Here is a 22,513-nt window from a genome sequence, read left to right on the forward strand (position 1 = left end):
GAGAATCTGAATTTTATGAAACAATAAAAGAAGATGGAACAGAACACAAAGAAAACGAAAGAACTGGATGAAAGAGATCAGCAAAGGATGGAGCATTATAAATTGTGCCACAGTGGCATAATGATGACATTAGAAAGAAAAGAACAGAATCTATCAAGTGAAAAATAGAGTCAGTGCTGTGGAGGACAAATTTGAGATTATTTCTTATACACTGAAGGAGAAAAAGAAGATAATAGATTCAAATAAAATGCAAAAATGTAACACTGAAATAAAAAACCATGAAAGAAAATTAGAGAAAATACTAGAAATACTAGAAAATTCAGTCAAACATAAAAGAATAGTAGTCTATTATCAAGTAAAATTTATTCCTGTAATGTGATTCTAGTTCAGTATCATGGGATGTGTTAGATCTATCACATAATTAAGAAAATTGAGAAATATTTGAATATCTTTATAGATAATAAATCTATAAAGTACTGATTATATGTGAGACATAATATATAACTTACCTGCTTTAGTTTTCACAAAATGATACTAATTATCATAATTTACCTGATAGGGAAACTGAGACAAAGAGAGATTTTTTTTTAAGAGAATAAGCCAAAATCATACAGGTGTGATTTGAAAAATATGAGGTATTTTTGCTTAAAAAGTGGTGCTTATATTTAGGCACTTATATTTATAATATCCTTATGTATGGTTTTGTGTACAAAAATTAAATAGCTCTAAAAATTTGAAATCTAAAGTATTTTGTATCATATACAGTGTACAACTAGGTAATTTTTTTTTTCTTTTTTTGCAGTTTTTTTGGCCGGGGCTGGATTTGAACCTGCCACCTCTGGCATATGGGGCTGGCACCCTACTCCTTTGAGCCACAGGCGCCAACCTAACTAGATAAATATTTTTTAAAAAAATTTGAGGTAACATGCACAAAAATATTAAGGAGGCTACCTCTGACTGATTTCATGACAATTTTTATATCATTTTCCTGCTCTTCAATATTTAAGTACAATGTTCATAAATATATTATGTAGAAGACATATATTTTCATTTTAAACTATATATAAGCATATTACTAATGATTTATATGATTATAAAATTATCAAAATATGAAGACATGAAGACATGCATTAGTAAATTGTACCAATTAAGTCCTCCTGTCCTAAACAATTATAAAAAACGTATTAGATGTTTACAGAAAATAGTGAAGCTTCAGTGATGTTAAAGGGAAGGCACCTCATCAACCCCCTGGCAACATAAAGAAAACCAGGGAGGCTCTCCCTTAGGAGTTAAAATCAAAGCCAGTAGAAAGTTCTTTTCTGGACCATTCCTTAAAAAGCTTAAATGTAAACCCCAAAAAGATCCATGGGCAAGACAGCTTTAGAGATTACTTTCCTAAAGTTAGAGAATCTAGGGCAACAATTTGGGCTCTTCATAGATTTGAATTAGCAGTGTAAAACCAAGCCCATACAAGTTAAGCATGATGAGTCCATTGTTGAACAGTCTGCCACGTCAAGGGCTAAGACCTCTGAGAAAGATTACGCATTTAGAGAATAATATAATTTTCACAATGCCCATTATTCACTGAAAGTCACTAGATTTACAGAGAAATGGGGAATGTGATCCATAGCCTTAAAAAATTAAACATCAGTCCATAGAAACCAAAACTAAGAGCAGACAGAGGCATCAAAAGGGTATTATAAGTGTGTTCATAAAGAGAGAATATACTAAAAGAATAAAAGAAAATATAGTCTTAATGAATGAGTAGATAGTAAAGTTCAGCAGAGAATGAGAAAGTCTACAAAAGGACAGGATAAGGAAAATTATACTACAAAGTATAATAAATGAAATTTAAACACTCGGTGGATGGCCTTAACAAACAAAACACTCAAGATGGCAGAAAAAAAAATAATCAATGAACTTGAAGACAGACAGAGTTTTCTGATCTGAGAGAAAAGGAAAAATACTGAAGAAAGATGAAAGAGACACACAGTGACCTATAGAAGAATATCAAATTCCATTAACAAGTGTCTATGTGCACGTATGTGAGGTGTGTATATGTGTGTGTGTGTGTACATATATAAAAATTCTAGGATATGTAAAGGAGACAATGAAGCAGAAAAATACTTTAAGAAATAATGGAAAAACATGGGAGAAACTCAGCAAAACCTTGAGCAAGATGAATATAAAAAGAATTGTGTTTAGGTAAAAAACTACTGAAGGCAAAGGGAAATTCGCAAAAAGGAGCTGAGGGAGAAAGAGAAGCATGTGATGTAAAAGTGCACACAGATGAACGTGCCTAACTTCACTTGAAAAGTAATGGAGTCCAGATGATCACAGGCCAGCATCTTGAAAAAGCAGGAACAAAACACCTGTCAGAATGCTACTCCTTTCAAAAAAACCACAAGGGTGAATTAAGGGTATTTTTACTAACACCATTCTGAGGAACTTTGACACTGTCAGCTCACCACTGTGAAAAGGTCAGGCCACAGGGAAATTAAGGGGACCAGGTTGTAACTCAGATCTACCAATACAAATGGAAACCACTAAAAACGATACTTAGTGGAAATTGAAAAGCCAGCTTTTCTTTATTCTTGGAATTTACGTAAAATATATCTGGCACTTCAAAGATAATAGCAGTCTAAAGTAAGGTTTATAATGTAAACAAAGTGACAGATGTAATTACAATTGAATAGAGAAATGGAGATGAATTATACTGTGGTAAGACTGTCCCACGTGGAGGTGAGACAGAAAGTGAAGGATCAGGTGAACTGAACAGGGAAAGGTGAGGGGGGAGTCTGAGAAGGGAGTAGGTATTATATGAATCATGAGTATGAAGGGGTAAAATAGTGACAAATTAGACTCTGAAAAATTATAAATGCCTCTTCTTTGCTCTAGAACAACTACAAATGCATAATAAAAAGAAATGCGATTAAGGCGTCTGTAGAGGACATGAACTGAAATCTAAAATGTATTTGATCAGCTGAGAAGAAGGAATGGAAAGAAATAGGAAGGAAGGAAAACCGAAGAGACCAGTGAGAAGCAAGAAGAGGCTCTTTTTGGGTCTAAACGTATCAATGACGACTGCATTAGTGTCAATGGAATGAGCACTGAATTGAAAAGCAGTACAAGCAGTAACACAGATAAATGTCACATTTTGCTGAGAGAGAGTAACCAGACACACACAAAAGGACATACTGGAAAATTTCATTAATGTGAGATTCCAGAAAAGGCAAAAATGTTTGACTAGTGATAGAAGTCAGAGGATACTTAGCCACAGGAAGGGTGGCTGGAACGAATAACCACAGAGGACAGTGAGGGACTGTTGGGAAAATGTAAATGTTTCACAGCGGGATCGAGTGGCACCTGCTTCACAGTATGCATTAGTCTAAAATTATTTCCAGGATGCTTAAACATGAATTTTTTTTATTTCAGATTAATATAAGGGTACAAACGATGCAGTATCTACCCAGAGGAATAAAAAACTGACTTTCATTGCATGTAAATTATACCTCAATAAAGTCAGGATTAAAAAAAAATTACCAATCTATTGCCTAATGAGTAAGACCTAAGTTAGTATAATTATTCATGATCATTTATTATTACTGTGTACAGCACATTAAACTGTTGAAAGAGGGGAATAAGTGATGAGAAGCTATCTTTATTTCATTTGCAAATAATTCTTCTAGAAATAAAAATAAGAGAGCCATAAATTAACCTGAAAAAATTAGCTAAATGGTAATCTAAGAGAACATGACGGGGTCTAACTGTGAGCTAGTGGGGCAGAACACGGTTACATGTTATATTAATTTTCTGCTGCTTCTGTAACAAATAACAAAGGACCACAAACTGTGGTTTGCAGCAGCACACGTTAGTTCTGCAGAACAGACATCTAAAATAAGTATTATGGGGGCTAACATCATGGTATCCAGCCTTTTGGGAGGGCCAGTTCCTCCCAAAGTCTCCAGGAAAGAAACTGGAGCTGCTTATACTCCTGCCTGTTCCTCTGACTTCAAACCCTGCAGTGTAACAACATTTTTTTCTCTCCCATGGTCTTCTCTCCTGCATCGAATCTCCCACTGCCTCAGGTTTTTATAGATCTGTCATTGCATGTAGGGCCTACCCAGATAATCTGAAATAATCCCCTGATTTCAAACCTAAATCCATTCCCTTTTTGAATACCAGGAAACATTCCCAGGCTCTGGGGATTAGGCAGAGTTACCTTTGGATCAAATGTCAAATGTCCTCACAGCAAGATAGAAAATGAGAGAGGAGAGGATAAGACACTAGAGTGTTCGGCAAAATTTTAATTTAAAAAGTTTACAAGTGTTTGATCTAAGAGAAACAAATTTGAAGCAAAGACAAACACGCAAGATAAAACTCTGTTGTTATTTTTAGGTGTCTTAAATGTTTATCTACGCTTGAAAGGGCAGACAGCAATAGAAAATCCACTGTGGTCTTCAAGTGGGAATAAAGGACAGCGATGGAATGAGGCTCATGTTAACATATATCCAATCACTTCATTTCAGGTAAGAGCATAGCCGTCATTGCTGCTAACAGATTGCTACGTACGAGCAGACTTTAAAGGTGGATTTGCGCAAATGAGTATTCAGAAGCGTTAGCATCACAAGAATCATGATAAGATGCTTTAGATCTCAAAGTTATTTTATAAAGAGAAATACCCTTTGGGTTCATTAACACCTATCAAGTAATGTGTTTCAGTAATTTTCCCTCAAAATTCAAATGATTTGCCTGGAGAAGACATAATCTGGACAAATTAGGATTCTCTAAAATCACACACTTGTATTTTATTTATCTGAAGAAAAACAATATAGGCTTTTATAATAATGGAACTAGGTAATCAATTCTCAATTAAATAGCTTGAATTTTCCTTGATGGAATTTTATGTCCTCCTCACAAAATGTGTCTCTTTGATTTAATGCCATATCAGTTTCTTATCACTTTAATTATCAAAGCCAGATAACTTTGAACAAGTTGTTGTTCTTTGTTTTTATGTAGGAAAAGCTTAGAGAGTTAACTGTGAAGATATCATAAAAATTTAATGACTATAACAGTAGCCACCATAGCTAGAGACATAGATGATAAACTATTTCAATGGAGTTAATAATACACTTTCAATGATGTTAATAACGATATAAACATACACATATGTAAATGTATATATTAACATTGTAAATTGCACATGATCTTTTTTTGTGTGTGCAGTTTTTGGCCGGGGCGGATTTGAACCTGCCACCTCTGGCACATGGGGCCGGCACCCCACTCCTTTGAGCCACAGGCACCGCCCCTGCACATGATCTTTAATGTCCACCTATATAAACTTAATTCCAATATAACAAAATATTTTTAAATCTTTAAAATGTACTAATATATTTTCAAAATCTCTGACATGTAATATGTTCTGTAGTTCTATGCTCTATTGTGAAAAGATTCAAAGCATTTTATTGCACCGTTTTTATAGTATTGGATATTTCTTCTGCTGGTAATTTTTGGGGTGCATTTCACAGCATATGGTGTCATGGCATAGAAAATCAGAGACTATTCCATATGCCAATTTTTATTGGTGGAATGCCTTTTTCTTGTAATTTAATCCATAAAATTCTAAATTTTAAAATTCTAAGTTCTAAATTGAACCAGGATGATCAAAATGGATTCAGTCATTCATAATGGTGAAGAAAGAGAATGAGAATAGCCAGTTATCTATAAATGTACCAATGATTGACCCCTGGCCAGGCATGAAGTGGCTCACGCCTCTAATCTCAGCACTTTAGGAGGCCAAGGTAGGAGGTTGCTTGAGGTCAGAAGTTCAAGACCAGTGTGGACATAACAGTAAAACCCCATTGCTATAATTTTTTTTTTTAATTTAGCTGGATGTAGTAGCATGTACCTAGTCCCAGCTGAGGTGAAAGGATTGCTTGAGCCCAGTTTGAGGCTCAGTGAGCTAGGATGATGCCATTGCCCTCCAGGCAAGGTGACAGAGTTAGACCCTGTCTCTTAAAAAAAAAAAAAAAAAGATCCCCATATGATACCCATGACTTTAGGAAAAGAACAGAAATCATTTTGTTTGTATGAAGAACAATACAACTGTCAAAATTAAATCTATGGAAACAGATTTAACTAAATTAAACTGGGAAGACAGAATTCCAAAGCATTACTGAAAAAGTAAACTGAACATTAAAAGGCATTAGAAATCCTTCTTTCTAAAAGTTGTTATTCTAGACACATTTTTGCTTGCTACATGATTACCTCCCCAACACAAAATTAGTAAATTAAATAAATATGTAATAAGGGTTAAAGAAAATACTTACATGAATGTTGCCTTTAAGATGTTTTATTGCATTGACAGCCATTTAATAAATATTTATTGAGTGCCTTTAGCACAATCATTACCATAAACAATGGTTTGAAAATACTTATGGAGTTCCTACTATATGTCAGGTACACGGCTAAGCATGAAGATTTGAGAATGTGCTGTCCACCTCAGGTTGGGTTACCTGACATAAATCACATAGTGTGATAATTGAGGTGATGGAGATGGACACAGGGTTCTAGAAACACATCAGACCCACGAGAGCATCTCGTGGATGGGGGAGCATCAAGGAAAGTGGATTGTATGAAGTGAAACTTCCAGGAGAGGAAACTCAGGGCAGAGAAAGGCTGTTGTCAATACTCCAGCAAAGTCCAGAATGAACAAAAGTATCAAGGTCATATACCACAGGATCTTCCAGAAACACAGAACGATGTTCATCTGGAATCAGTATACAAAGTAGATCAAAGACCGGCTGCGTAAGGAATCTGAGGAGCTTAGGTAGTGGGGAGTCAAAAGATTTTCCGCAGGAGATACCATGGTACACCACTCCGGTTGTTTGTTATGTGGAATACTGGTTCAAGGAGAGAATATGTGGTTTGCAAATGACTTAGGTTACCTTTGTAAAATCCACATAAAAAAGTATTCAAGGGACAAACTAGGGAAGTGGTAAAAAGAAAAGAGGATGATTTCAAGATATACTTACATGCAAAAACCAGCAGAACATTTTTATGTTTGAAATTGGGGAGTAGCCATGAATGACTAATGATTTTTCATCTAGGGCAGTGGTTTTCAACCTGTGGGTTGTGTCTCTTTGGGGGTCAAATTACCCTTTCACAGGGGTTGCCAAATGTCAGATATTTACATTACAATTCATAACAGTAGCAAAAATTACAGTTAGGAAGTAGCAAAGAAAATAATTTTATGGTTGGGGGTCACCACAACATAAGGAACTGTATTAAAAGGTCCCGGCATTAAGAAGGTTGAGAACCACTGATCTAGGGAGTCCTGAGTGATATTTGTGCCACATGTTACCTTTATCAAAAAAGGATAAAGGCACAAGTTTCAGAGATGAATAAGATTACTTCTGTTTGGGGCAATTATGTGCAAGAAGTTGTTATGTATGTTCAACTGAAATTTGGATTGCATCAGATTGCACGTCCTACCTAAAACTGTAAGAGTTGTTGATATTAACAAGAAAAAGTATATATATGGAAACACTGATTAATAAGTTGGTGCAAAGAACCACTCAATAATTAAGATGAACTGTGGAATAGGAGCCCAACCCTAAGCAGTATTTTTCAAAGTTAAAAGGAAAGAGATCTAGATGTCCATGAAATTTAAAGAAGACAGTGAAACTGAAATTGAAAATCAGGTCGAGGGTGGCACCTGTGGCTCAGTGGGTAGGGCCCCGTCTCCATATACCGAGGGTGCTGGGTTCAAACCCAGCCCTGGCCAAACTGCAACAAAAAAATAGCCAGGTGTTGTGGTGGGCACCTGTAGTCCCAGCTACTCGGGAGGCTGAGGCAAGAGAATCACCTAAGCCCAGGAGCTGGAGATTGCTGTGAGCTGTGATGCCACAGCACTCTACCGAGGGAGACAAAGTGAGACTCTGTCTCTAAAAAAAAGAGAAAATCAGGTTGAGCTCAAGGACATGGTAATTAGAAGGAAACTGATAGGATGGTTTCAGCTGAGTTACAGAGGCAGAAGCTACATGTGCAAGTAGATACAGAGAGTGTCTACTCTAGAAAAATTTGGATAATGTGGTAAATTATTTTTTAAAAAATACAGTTGCCATATTAACTCAAATTGCTTCACTGTCCAAAATTAGTAAAATGATCCTCAGGCAGATATTAAATTATTATATGCATTTGTTCAAGTAGTTCTTTTCTACTATCCTTTTTACAGTAGAAAAATACAGATTTTATTTTCTATTACGGTGTTTTTCCAAGGGAATGGACTTCTTAATTAAAGGTGTTACAACGGGCAGTGTCCTGAAGGGCGTGTCTCCCTAAATATAAATACTGAGAAGGATTTCACAGAGGAAAGAAACAAAAGAAGCTCAGCGCTGCCTCCAAATTTTATGTTACAATCTTATAGAAAGAAGTTGTTTTTCTTTATGATTTGGCCCATCGTGGTCGCTTTGTCCACTTTTCAGAATGGACTGATTAAAAGAAGAAAGTGAATTAGTCTTTTGTTTCTAGGAAGCACAATGACTGTAAGTCAGAACAAAGAGTCTTTATAGTTCACTGTGCTTGACAACAGGCTCTCTGCAGCATCAGGGATTTAACTGGTAAATTCACAAAAACACATGTACAAGAAGGTTCAAAGGAGAGGTTCAAGAATGTTCAAACAAATAAAACCTCATTTATAATGGTGCAAACCTTGGAGAACTTTCTCTCTGCTGTGCTCAATTCATCTGCTTATTCCAACTGAGAAATCAGACTGGGTTTCTATAGTGATGTTCAATGTAGTTATCAGTTCTGGTGCTTTTTGTAGATTTTTATAGATCCATATTTTTATCTGATATCAATTTTATTTTTCCTGAGGAATTCTTTTAACATTTCTTGTAGTGTGAGTCTGTGAATGTGATTACTTTCCCCTCTTGTACTTCTGAAAAAGTCTATTTCAACTTTACTCTTCGAAATATAATTCCTCGGAGTATAGCCTTTTAGTTTGTCCTTTTGGAACTTTAATGATATTGTTCCACTGTCTTCTTGTTTGCAAAGTTTCCCAGAATAAATCTGTAGGTATGCATGTATTTATTCTTCCATATGTAATACGACATTTTTCTCCGGTTTGCTTTCAAGATTTTCCTTATCACTGATTTTCAGAAATTTTTTATGATGTGTTTGGGTGTATTTTTCTTTGTCTCCCATATTTTTGAGGTTCATTGAACTTCTTGGATCTGTGGATTTATATTGTTCATGAAATTGAGGATTTTCTGGCTGTTTCTTCAAATATTTCTGCTCTCCTGCCTTTCCTTTAAAGATTCCAGTCACATATAGAGTCCTTTAAAAGTGTCACACAGAGTGTGCAAGCTTTTCTGTCTTTTTAAATTTTTTTATTTGTGCTTAATTTGGGATAATTTCTGTTCTGTCTCTACCTTCACTAATCAATCTGCTCTCAACCCTATTCAGTGTGCTTTTTGTATCAGCCATTGGACTTTGCATCTCTGTAAGTTCAATTTGACTATTTTTAGAAACTATGTTCATGTCTCTAGTTAATGTTTTCAAGATAGAAAATCCAGTTACATAGTTGTATAAGTCATTATTTGCCGGTGCTAACATCTATATCAGTTCTTGGTTGGTTTTTCTTGATTGAATTTTCTTCTCATATGGGTCATTATTTTCCTGCTTCTTTGCAAATCTGGCACTTTCGTTAGGGGCCAGACATTGTGAATTTTATGTTGACAGATGTTGAATATTTTTGTATTCCTGTAAATATTCTTAGACTTTTTGAGGGATGCAGTTAAATTACTTACAAACTTTCTGATCATTTTAGGTCTTGCTTTTAATATGTGTTAGGTGACCCTAGAGTAGCATTTGGTATAGGGCTAATTATTTCTTACTACTGAGGCAATCGTATTCTGAGTACTCTACTCAACAGTGCGTGAATTATGAGGGCTTTTGGTGTGTTTGGTGGAAACAATCACCATTGTCAGTCCTGGATAATCAAGTACTTTTAACTCAGATTCACTTTTCTGGTTCTTTCCCAGGTCTTGAGACATTTTCTTATATCATGTCCTGATCAGGACTCTGCTGTATACTTTAGTGGACTCTTGGCTTCTCTCTCTCTCCCCCCCACCTTCTAACTCTTGATTTCCTGGTATTCTGTTCTAAACACTCTTACTGCCTTAGTTTTCTTTGACTTTCAGCTGCATCTCCTCAGGTTTTCTACCAGGCTTTGCCTCGGTTCCCTATACTTACAGGAGGAACTATTATTCTTTATCTCTTGAACACTGTTGGTTCATGTATTTTGTTATTAGGTTGTTTCAGATGGAAAACTCTATTCTTAGTTGAAGCAAATCAAAAATAAAGATTTTTAAATAATGAATTTTAAGTTATTTAATTTACCAATGGAAAATAAGGATAAATAGTATTTTTATTTTCATATATGTGTTCATGTCCTAGTCACATTGCTATGGACTTTCTTTAACTTCATTAATTTTAATTTTTCATGCAAATATGAAACACAACTGAATTATGTTACATTTTTAAAATTTTTATTTAATTTTAGACTTTCTTGAATGGTTTCATACAAAGTTTTTTTTTAACTAAAAAATTATTTGTAATCTGTTAAGCTTTTGAAAATACCTGCTTAGATAAAATTATTTTTAACAGAGGAAGACAGAAAAAAGTAAATATGAATAAGAAGAGCATAAAACCACCAGAAATCAAATAACAGCATGGCAGAAGCAAGTCCTTACCTGTCAATAATAACATTGAACTTGAAGGGACCAACAATCTGATTAAAATACAGAATTTTAAAGATAAAAAAGATAAACTGAAAAGATAAAAAAAGACCAAACTTTATGTTGTCTGCAAGAAACACACTTAACACATAGACTGAAAATAAAGAAATGGAAAAATATATTTCATGCAAGTAGAAATCAACAAGAGAAGGAATAGCTATACTTCTATCAGATAAAAATAGATTTCAAGACAGAAACTGTAAAAAAGAGACAAAGAAGTTCATTATCTAAGAGGATCAATTCACCAAGAACGTATAATAATTCTAAATATTTGTTCACCCAACAGTGGATCACCCAGATATGTAAAATAAATATTTTCAGAGCTAAGATAGACAGACCCCAAACAGTAATCATTGGAGACCTCAACACTCCACTTTCAGTATTAGACAGATCATGCAGAAAGGAAATCAATAATGAAATATTGGACTTAATCTGCATATAGACCAAATGGACTTGAGATATTTATAGAATGTTTTATCCAACACACATTCTTCTCCTGAGCTCATGGATCATTCTTAAGGCTAGACCATATGTTAGACCAAAAAATAATTCTTAAAAGTTAAAAAACCATAGATATCAATAACAGGAGAACCATTATAACATATACAAACACACAGAAATTAAATAATCTGCTCCTAAATGGCCAGTGATTTAATGAAGAAATTAAGAAGGAAATTTAAAAATTAATCTAAACAAATGAAAATAAGAGCACACCATATCAGAATCTTTGGGATACAGTGAAAGCAGCAAGAACAAGAACGTTTATAGCAATAAGTGTTTACATCAAAAGAGGAGAAAAGCTTCAATCTAATGATGTATATCAAAGGGCCAGAAAACAAGTGGAAACCAAACCAAAATTTGTAGAAGAAAAGAAATAATAAAGATCAGAGTAGAAACAAATGAAATTGAACTTATAAAAGCAATACAGAAGATAAACAAAACAAAAAGTTGTTTTTTCAAAAGATAAACAAAATTAACATATTTTAACCAGACAAACTAAGAAAAAAAGAAAGATGACTTTTTTTCAGAGATGAAAAAAGAGACATTACAAATGATACTACATTATCAGACATTCAAGACTACTGTGAGCAACTATTCCAAAAAATTGGAACCTAAAAGAAACAGATGAATTTCCAGACACAAGAAACCTACCAAGATTGAGCCAGGAAAAAATTCAAAACCAGAATAAACTAATAAAAAGTAATAAAAAGTCTCCCATTAAAAAAAAAAAAGCCCAGGAACTGGTGGCTTCACTGCTGAATTCTAAGCATTCAAAGAGTAAGTAATATTAATCTCATTTAAACTATTCCAAAAAATCGAGGAAGACGGGATACTCCAAAATCAGGCCTGTGTCACCAGGATATCAACAGCAGATTAAGACACAACCAAAGAAGAAAATATTTCTGATGAACACATGTGCAAAAACCCTCAACAAAATACAAGAAAAATAAATTCAACAGTATGTTCAAAGATTATTCATTATAATCAAGTGGGGTTCACCCCAGGGATGCAAGTACGGCTCAACATACAGAAATCAATTAATATGGTACATTATATCAACAGAATGAAGGACAAAAGTCACATGATCATTTCAGTTGATGCTGAGAAAATATTCAATAAAATTCAACATACCTTCATGATAAAAACTCTCAAAAACCTAGATATAGAATTAACTTACCTCCATAAGACACAAGGCATATGTGACAAACCCACAGTGAGTATCACACTGAATGGGGAAGTGTGAGAGCCTTTCTTCTAAGATCTGGAACAGGATAAGGATGCCACTTTCACCACTCTTATTCCACATAGTCCTGGCAGCGGTTCTCAACCTGTGGGTCATGACCTCAGAAGACACATCCTGCACATCAGATATTTACATTACAATTCATAAGAGTAGCAAAATTGCAGTTATGAAGTAGCAGCGAAAATAATTTTATGGTTGGGGGTCACCACATTAAAGGGTCACAGGATTAGGAAGGTTGAGAACCACTGAGCTGGAGCAATGGAAAAAAGAAAGAAACAAGGTATATCCAAACTAGAAAGGAAGAAGTCTAATTATCCTAGTTTTCAAGGATACTTGTGATCTCTTATGGAAGGAAAGCTAAGGACTCATCCACCAAAAAATAATTACAACTGATACCCAAATTAAGTCAAGTGTCAAGATACAAAATCAGCATACAAAATCAGAAGCATTTTTATATGCCAACAGTAAACAATCCAGACAAGAAATCAACAAAGTAACCTCATTCACTAAATGGGGCTTAGCTAAAAGTAACATACCTAAGAATACACTTGACCAAAGAAGCAAAACATTATAGAGACAATGAAAACTACAAAACATTGATGAAAGAAATTAAAGAGGATATTAAAAAATGGAAAGATATTCCATGCTAAATGGATTGGAAGAATCAATATTGTTAAATGTCCATACTACCCAAAGCAATCTACAGATTCAATACAGTCCCCTTAGAATACCAGGACGCTCTTCACAGAAATAGAAAAAATAACCTTAAAATTTATACAGAACTACAAGAGACTCAGAATAGCCAAAGCCATCCTGAGCAGGAAGAACTAAACTAGAAGAATCGCATTGTACTACAGAGCTTTCGTAACCAAAACAGCATGACACTGACATAAAAACAGAAACATAAATCAATGGAAAAGAAGAGAGAACCCAGAAATAAATTCACACACCCACGGTGAACTTCAACAGAGTTGCCAAGAAGGTACAGTGGGGAAGGGACAATCTCTTCACTAAACAGTGCTGGGAAATGAGATATCTATATGCAGAAGAATGAAGCTAGATCCTTATCTCTCACTGTACACAAAAATAAAATCAAAATGGATTAAAGATTGAAATCTGAGACCTAAAACTATGAAACTACTAAAAGAAAATTTTGGAGAAACACTGTGAGACATTGGTCTCAGCCAGGCCTTCTTGAGTAATACCCTCAAAGCTCAGGTAGGCAAAGCAAAATTGAACATATGGGGGTGGCTTCTGTGGCTCAAGGAGTAGGGTGCCAGCCCTATATACCAACGGTGGTGGGTTCAAACCCGGCCCTGGCCAAAAACTGCAAAAAAAAAAAAAAATTGAACATATGGGATCTGATCAAGCTAAAATACTTCTTCAAAGGAAATCATCAACAAGGGGAAGAGACAGAACCCAAAGAATGGTAGAGAATATTCTCAAACTACACACCTAACAGGGATTAATAATCAGAATATATCAGGAGCTCCAAACACTCAATAGAAAAAGTCAAATAATCCAATTACACAATGGATAAAAGATCAGAATATACATTTCTCAATGGAAGACACACAAATGCCTGACAGGTATATGAAAAATGCTCAGTGTCATTAGTCATCAAAGAAATGCAAATAAAAACTAAAATGATAGCCAGGGGTTGTGGCGGGCACCTGTGGTCCCAGCTACTCAAGAGGCTGAGGCAAGAGAATTGCCTAAGCCCAGGATTTGGAGGTTGCTGTGAGCTGTGATGCCACAGCACTCTACCCAGGGTGACAAAGTGAGACTCTGTCTCTAAAAAAAATAAAATAAATTGAGATATCATCACAACCCATCTTTTGATTAAAAAAAAAAGGTTTTTATAAAAAAAAAAACAGGAAATAATGACTGCTGTAGTGAGAAATGGGTATATATCCAAAGGAGGGCAGTTCTGTGTATCAAAAAGATTAGGAATCAAACTAAGTGTCCATCAGCAGAGGAACAGATAAACAAATTGTAGTACATACAGATAATGGAATATTTTATAGACACAAAAAGAATGAAATCTTGCCATTTGCAACAACATAGATGACACTAGGGAAAATTATGATAAGTGGAATAAGGAAAGCACAGAAAGAGCAATCTCCTGTGTTCTCACTCAACATGTGGGAGCTAAATATTACAAACAGTTGATGTCATGGAGACAGAGTAGAGTGATGGCTGCCAGAGGCCAGGAGGGTAATGGGGAGAGGGTTCACACATAGGGGTGAGTAATGGGTGGCAACATGTAGTTAGAATGAACAATATTTTATAGCACAACAAAGAGACTATAATGAAGGTTAAGTTAGGGCATACTTTAAAAACATAAAGATGGCTTAACAATGTGCAACACAGAGAAATCTCAAATGCCTGAGGTGATAGATACCTCAGTTACCCTGATTTTATTAATTCACGTTGCATGCCTATATCAAAACATCTCTCTTACTCTGTAAAGATATACAATTATTATGTACCTATAATAATTAAAAACTAAAAATTTCTAAAAACCTAAGAATCCCAAAAGATTTTCCTTAGTATGGAATTTCTAACAGGAAGGCACAATATCAACAATAATACGAGCATATTACCATATAAATTAAGTTATGAAACATTTTAATATTATCCAAATGTAGCTTTCTGGCATTTGAACACGGGCAGAGCATTTAATTCAAGTGAAAGGCATATATCTCTTACCTCTTGGAATTTTAAATGTGATATAAGTGACTTTGAGCCTCTATTTTATTATCACTTAAGATTTTTTGTTTGGAGCTGCATGCCTTTAAATTAGTGTGAGCCATAATCTCTTTAAAAATAATCACTTGCAAAGTCATTATTTTGACTGTGTCCTATTAGTGTGCTTAGTGGAAAATAAAATTATTGTGTCATAGTTTTCAGGGGAAACAGAAGTTTTATTCTACTGAAATTTCTTTTGGGGCTCTTTTACCAGAATTAATTTAGCAGGATCAATGCTTATGATGAAAATATATTTTCCTGTGAAAATGTGAGTGATTGTAAATTGGTTTCATAGTAGTACTGAGTACATTGGATGTTTTTTCTTCCATTCTTGAGATACTTTACTAAGACGGATATGTTCCAGCTGCATCCGTGTAAACGTAAAAGAGGTAAAGTCTCCATCTTTTTTAAGGCTGCATAATATTCCATGGTATACATATACTACAATTTATTCATTAATTTTTGTTGTGGTTTGGCTGGGACCGAGTTTGAACCTGCCACCCTTGTTACATGGGGTTGGCACCCTACTCACTGAGCCACAGGCAACACCCAGTATACCATAATTTATTAATACATTCATGGGTCAATGGGCACTTGGGCTTCTTCCATGACTTGGCTATTATGAAACCAATTTATAGTCACTCACACTTTCACATGAAGAATAGATCACAACTATGGCCCAGGACAAAGGAGAGAGGAGGGAGGATAGGAGAGGAGGGGGCAGGTCAGATCTAGGAAGGGTAAATGGTGGGATCACACCTATGGTGCATAATGCAAGGGTACATGTCGGATCAATTAAGTATAGAGTATAAATGTCTTAACACAATAATTAAGTAAACAAGGTGAGGTATATATATCAACCAGTGTGATGTTCCTAATTCTGTATGAAATCAGCACATTATACCTCATAAATGCATTAATGTATATGTGATCTATGTGTTTATGATTTTAAAAAAAAATTCTAAATACAATAAAGATTTAAAAAAAGAAAATATATTTTCCTGTATTTGAAATAATTAGGGCAAAACTTCCAAAAATGTAAAATTAATATAGTGTTAGTCTTATAATGTCCTTACAGTGTCTACCAAGGAAAACATTTAACCATCCTTTTAATGCTTTACGTCTGTCATAGGATGAGCCAAATGTCTCCAGAGGTAAATTTTAGGAGACACAAAGTACCCTTCACATTTTTTTAATTACAGTAAAGATGATTCTGGAGATCCTCTACTCTTATCCTCATTCAAAGATTCGGAAATAGATTTTGAGACAATTAAGATACAAATACTTAACACTCAGTAAGGACTTTCCACAATCTAGAAGACGTTACATGCCCATGCGGCATGCCTGGAATTCTAAGCCAGATATCAGGGCAATTCTGTAGACATGGTGATGGCTCCCGGATTAACCATGGAAACATTTTCCAGCTGCAGCTCATATGCAGTCCATTTCTTTCTGATTTTGTCAACAGTCAAAATCTTATCATGTTATTATTTCAGATTAGAAGCTTTGGCAAGTAATTGACATTCATTCAGAAAGTTGATTTGGCAGAGTCTTGTGTAAACTCACTGTTAATATTAGGGATAGTCTTCTATTGGGTGGCCTCTCTTCAAATTTCTTTTGTAATGCTTGAGGATAGTTCAGTTACTTGTTGAACCAGTAATAAAATAAAGCTAATGTCATTATTGCTAATAAGTATTTTCAAATATATTTGTGTCCTGAAGTTTTTGAAATGATACACGCTGTCCATTTTCAAGTTCAGTTCTGAGGCTTTTGCACTTGCCTTGGCCATGATGATCAGAAGGGCTTTGTCTTTTGTCAAGAATAAAATATGTTGTGAATATTTGCAGAAGGCACCATTAACGATAGTCAGATCAGCAGAAATGCGTTCCCTTCTTGATTTCCCTGGCTACTTATGTAATCATTAGTGCTGCATGTGGCTTGTCTTTTCTTGCTGAGAAATCATATTTGAATGCAAGCTTTAAGAGAATCATCTCTATGTTGAATCATCTCTATGTTAAAGCACGAGTGTACAACCTTTTATTGTCTTTGCCATACACTTGAAAAATAAAAGTTGTTTGGGGCCACACATTAAATGCACAAACCCTAAAAAAAGCTGATTGTAAAAAAAAAAAAAAAGTCCTTGCATACCTTCCATGATATCTGACACCACAGATAAGCAAGAAAAAAAAAGTCCTCATAAAATCAGCCTGCATCCTCGCAGGCCACAGGTGGGACTACCCCACTTTAAAGCATTATAATGTATATAAGAAATTAACCAATGAACTGAAACAATTTTGTGTAGTAAAATTCTAATGCAGAAAGTCCACATAGTTTTTTAAATTCCCATTTCAATTTACCCATCAAGAGTTAATTTTCTGATTGTGCAGTATTTCTTATAAATTAAGTTTGCCAAATTGCATGAACACTTTGTAAAAAGACTTAAGTTTTAAACTTGTTTCAATTAAGGGAAATTATCTTACATAATATCAACATGGTTGTGTGGGAAGTACAGGTTTTGCACAGGAGACCTAAACGTCAACATTTTCTGTGTGGATATCTAGGTGCTAGTAATTCTTTCTTCAAATCAATTAAACCAAATGTATTTCAGAAGTATTGGAGAGGAAATGAACACAATTTTATCTTTGTAACATATTATGTAATAGTAGTTAGAATAATAATGGAACATTTTTTAAAAAACATAATTAAACTTTTGAAACTGGAGAGCCTTTTTTCTAAAAGGAAATGTGATTAAGAATAATTTTTCAATGCATAAATATCACATCTTGCATATCACAGTCTAGTACATCATATATTACTGGATTGCTATAGTTTCTCATCTTTATATTCAAGAAAAAGTGGGTCAGCAAGGATTTATTTCGGCAAAAGCTTGAAAACTTGACTAAGGAATATATTTTGATTTTAATACATAAGCATTTTGTTTCTGTAATCTGCTTCACAGTGCAAATATAAAAGAAAACTATCCATTTTATCTACTGGCATTTATAAAACTTAATTTCAATAATTCAAAGATATAATCGTAGTCAAGAGTTCAGAATGTAAACAGAACCATGCAGCAAATATTTATATGTGAAAGGCAACCAATTAAAAACAATCTGTATCTTCTCCATAGCAAAACTGCTATGGAAACAAATACCCTGCGTGGAATATAGGAGCTTCCTCCTTCTAAAGGACTCTGAGGAAGACTACTGCCTATTTCTCTGGCCTGCCCCCTATCCTCACAATTTTATAAATGAATAGAAAAAAAAAACGGTAATTATGACTGTGCCAAGAGTTTTATTTTTATGCCAGTAAATAACTATTAATTTTCTGATTTATTTCTACACAATGTCTAAAATTCCAGCTGTACTTATATGGGAACAGTTAACTTATTTTATTAAATGATAAACTGTATCATCAATAGTTGCAGGGCGCATGTAGGGAACAGCCTTGCGGGTGAGTCAGCTGTGTTCATTCAGCATCACCAAGGCGTGCAGGGTGCGTGTCAGGGAACGTGTGGTCACGGCAGCCCTCTGGACACAGGACAGTTCTACTTCTGTCCATGTGTGTTTCTGCCATTCAGCTGACGGCACACAGTCACATCCTGCCAGCAGGGAGCAGCAGGCATTTAAGGTGCATCAGTCAGCCTACCTCCTGGGGGTTATTACAAGCATCACCCCAACAGCCCCTCTGGCTCTGCCACGGAAGCGGCTGTCCTTTGCAACTTCTCTGCTTCCCAGTTTTTGTCGTTAGCATAAGCTTTGCCCCAATCTTGGGATTTTGGTCAGGCTCCCTGGGACACAGGAGGTACTGCAAAGGGAATTAACAGAAAAGGGAGGTTTTTATAATGCGTTACAGGCAGTGGCAGAAGTTTTCAAATGTTTTCAGCAATAGTAGGATTATTGTAATGAAAAACAAGGCTTCCTTGGGAAAGCAGCTTTGAAAAGTTCAGGAATAATTTTGATGACATATTATAGTTTGGGTTTTCATATATACATTCCTATCGTTTTATAAGACTCCTGCCTGCAAACAATGAAAAATTACGAAGTGAAAATACTTGTTTACTTTAAGAAAAACTTGACTTGTGAGGAGGAATCTAAGAAAAATGTAATAAAACAAAACAGTGGACAAGTGCATTAAACTCTTCTCCTTCACATAGCGCAGGCATAGTGGGATCCATGTACTCCCAAGCTTGTTTCCCCACTATCCTTCCCAGTGAAAGAATTGTGATTCAAGCTTCGTCTTTGTAATTCTCAAGTGTGAGCAGGTGCAGAACATTCTGACCTGCCCTAGGAGACTGGTCCCCATATCCCACTGCCTGACCCAAAGCCCACGGACTGCACCCGGCTCCACTGAAAACCGTGTTGTGCCCTAAAATCAGTATTTACTTTCTTTCCCTTCCCATTCCCCGCTTCTGTCTTTTAAAATTACAATTACAGATGACTGAAGAAGGTCCCTTCTTTACTACACCAAATTCTCCTACCTAAAACACTCTTGCTCCTCCTTCACTCCAGAATTAAAACGACTGGCAGGCAAAAAGCTGCCCTTTATTCCATTTGATCACTTAAAATACCTGCCTAAAAAAGTAGGCATAGCAACATCTTGCCTTCATCTGACAAAGTAATTAGCCTTGTGCTCAAAGTAGAAACTGTATGGATTTATGGAACCAGAGTGATTGAATTTTACCATGAACTACTGAATTCGGACTATCTCCAAGATTCATTCCATTTCTGTCTGATCTTTAGAAGAGTCAGCACACATCATAGAGGGGCAGGGGGTAACTCCTGACTTACTCTAACTTTGCTTATTATCAGGTAAGGGGTACATATCAAAGAAGGAAAATAGACCCCCAAAGACTTGAAAACCAGTTGTAAATTAGGAATAAAGGCAACTCCTTGTCACAGATGATTGGTGATTGGGGCAATTTATAAAGACATTAAAGAACCAGTGTTCTCATCAAGTATGGATGATGATAATTTGAAATCACTCGCTTTGTTCATAATAGCAGAAAATATTTTTTTGGCATCTTTAAAAAATTTTTTTATTAAATCATAGCAGTGTACATTAATACTATCATGGAGTACAGTGTACTGTTTCTGTATTCAATTTGAAATACTTTCATCCAACTGGTTAACAGCTTTCATGTCTTTTTCTTAGTTATTGTGTTAAAACATTTATATTCTACATTTAGAGAGATTTACATGTACCCTTATAGGATGAACCATAGGTGTGATCCTGCCAATCACCCTCCCTCTACCCACCCTCCCCTGCCCTCCCCTCCCTCTCCCCTCTCCTCATATTCCTGGAATGTTCATTGCAGCCCAATTCATAATTGCTAGGTCATGGAAGAAGCCCAAGAACCCATTGATCCATGAATGGATCAATAAATTGTGGTATGTGTACACCATGGAATACTAAGCAGAAAGTAATTTTAATGTCTAAGAATAACAATAGAATACTAGTGAAATAAATTATATTCACAATTTGAAATATTTGATAGCCATTAAAAGGACTTCCCTTTTCCCATATTAAATTCTCTCAAAACTTTATACTACTTTTTTTGTTTTTGTAATTCTGTCTCATGGAGAAATTTTTAGCTCCTTCCCAGATACCCTCCCAGACACCATCCTAACTCAAATGCAAGTCAAAGCAATAATTAATTGCTGAACTTACCTGAGGACTGAGAATTTGGCAAACTGCCTTCATTCAAAATATTTGAACCTGGCCTAGCACAGTGGCTCACATCCATAATCCTTGTACTCTGGATGGCCACGACTGGTGGACTGCTTGAGCTCAGGATGACACCAGCCTGAGCAAGTGTGAGACCCTGTCTCTACTAAAAACAGAAGACAAATAGCCAGGCTTTTTGGTAGGTGTCTGTAGTCCCAGGAGCTTGGGAGACTAAGGCAACTAGAACATTTGAGCACAAGACTTTGAGGTTGCTGTGAGCTATAATGCTACAGCACTCTAGCCTGGGGCAACTGAGTGAGACTGTGTCTCAAAAAAAAAAAAAAAAAAAAAAAAACAACCAAAATTGCACCTGGCCTGCCAGTTTGTTTTGGCTTCTGTTATATAGGGCATTGTGGATGTTTGTCAAAGAGATGGTTTTGGACGATCTTATTAACATTCTTGTCTCAACATAGGTTAAACATGAAACTCTCTCTACGTATATTAATAAAACTTCTCAAACCTCTCCCTCTTATAAAATCTTGAAAATTATTCTTTGTTTTATGGACTATATTTAAATGGAAGATAAAGACTCATGCCACAGTTGAAAACTATTACCTCTGCTTACCACTTGGACTTTTCCATGGAAAAATTATGATAGCATATCAAAGAACAGTGAATCAATTTATCAAAAGCAGCTTAAATTCTCTGAACATCACCTAAAACTCGTCTTTAAGAAAATGCTTGCAAAAGCAAACAAAAAACATAAACAAAAATTTGACATTGATAAAAATAAACCTTTACTGGGTGGCACCTGTGGCTCAAAGGGGTAGGGTGCTGGCCTCTTATGCCAGAGGTGGTGGGTTCAAACCCAGCCCTGGCACAAAAAAAACCTGCAAAAAATAAATGAATAAAATAAACCTTTACTCTATTTTGTTGTAAACAAATGAACTGGACATTTTATTTAAAATGCACATAAAATGTTTGATACTAAAGGAAGTTCTTTATGAAGCTAAATTTTCTTTAGAAAGTCCAAACTAGGAAAAAAATTTTTTCTAGGAATACAAACCACTAAGTGCATAAGTTGCTTCTTACTTTCCAAAGAATTAAAGATTTTTCTGGGTGTAAGAAATAATTTGAGGGTTATAGAGAAAATTCTAAAAGACTCTTTTCTATAAAAATGAAATAATATAAATTTGCTAATTGTTGTCATTTTATCCCGAATTTAGTAATAAAGGGAGCCTGATCTTATTAATTTACTTTTTCAATATTCATGTACTAAGCCTCAGGGTCCACTGCTGTTGCTTACAGTGGGAATTTGAAGGTCTTCCATGAGACATTCAGCATAAACACATCTGTAAATATCTAAGGGTTTCAAACACAATGGAATAGAATCATAAAGGCAAATTACAAGGTAAATCTAGGGAAATGAAGAATCTATTTAACATATTTAATAGAAATCAAATAATTTGAGAGATGATGTACTAGGTCTGACAATTAAGTCTGTGAACTCATCTTAGAAAAAGTGCTCCCTACCTCACTGCTGGACATC

General features: G+C 35.2%; 1 protein-coding gene across 1 annotated transcript in view; it reads left to right on the plus strand.

Moving 5' to 3' along the window:
• MDGA2 (MAM domain containing glycosylphosphatidylinositol anchor 2) overlaps positions 1-22,513 on the plus strand; it is a 739,157-nt gene that overhangs the window by 710,854 nt on the left and 5,790 nt on the right. The window contains exon 15 of the mRNA XM_003792170.2: positions 4,399-4,529. Coding sequence (XP_003792218.1) covers positions 4,399-4,529 — 131 coding nt within the window. The remainder of the gene's footprint in view (positions 1-4,398; positions 4,530-22,513) is intronic.

Source organism: Otolemur garnettii, unplaced genomic scaffold, assembly GCF_000181295.1.
Source record: "Otolemur garnettii isolate 467f Iridium unplaced genomic scaffold, OtoGar3 scaffold00054, whole genome shotgun sequence".
NCBI classification, from domain to species: Eukaryota; Metazoa; Chordata; class Mammalia; order Primates; family Galagidae; genus Otolemur; species Otolemur garnettii.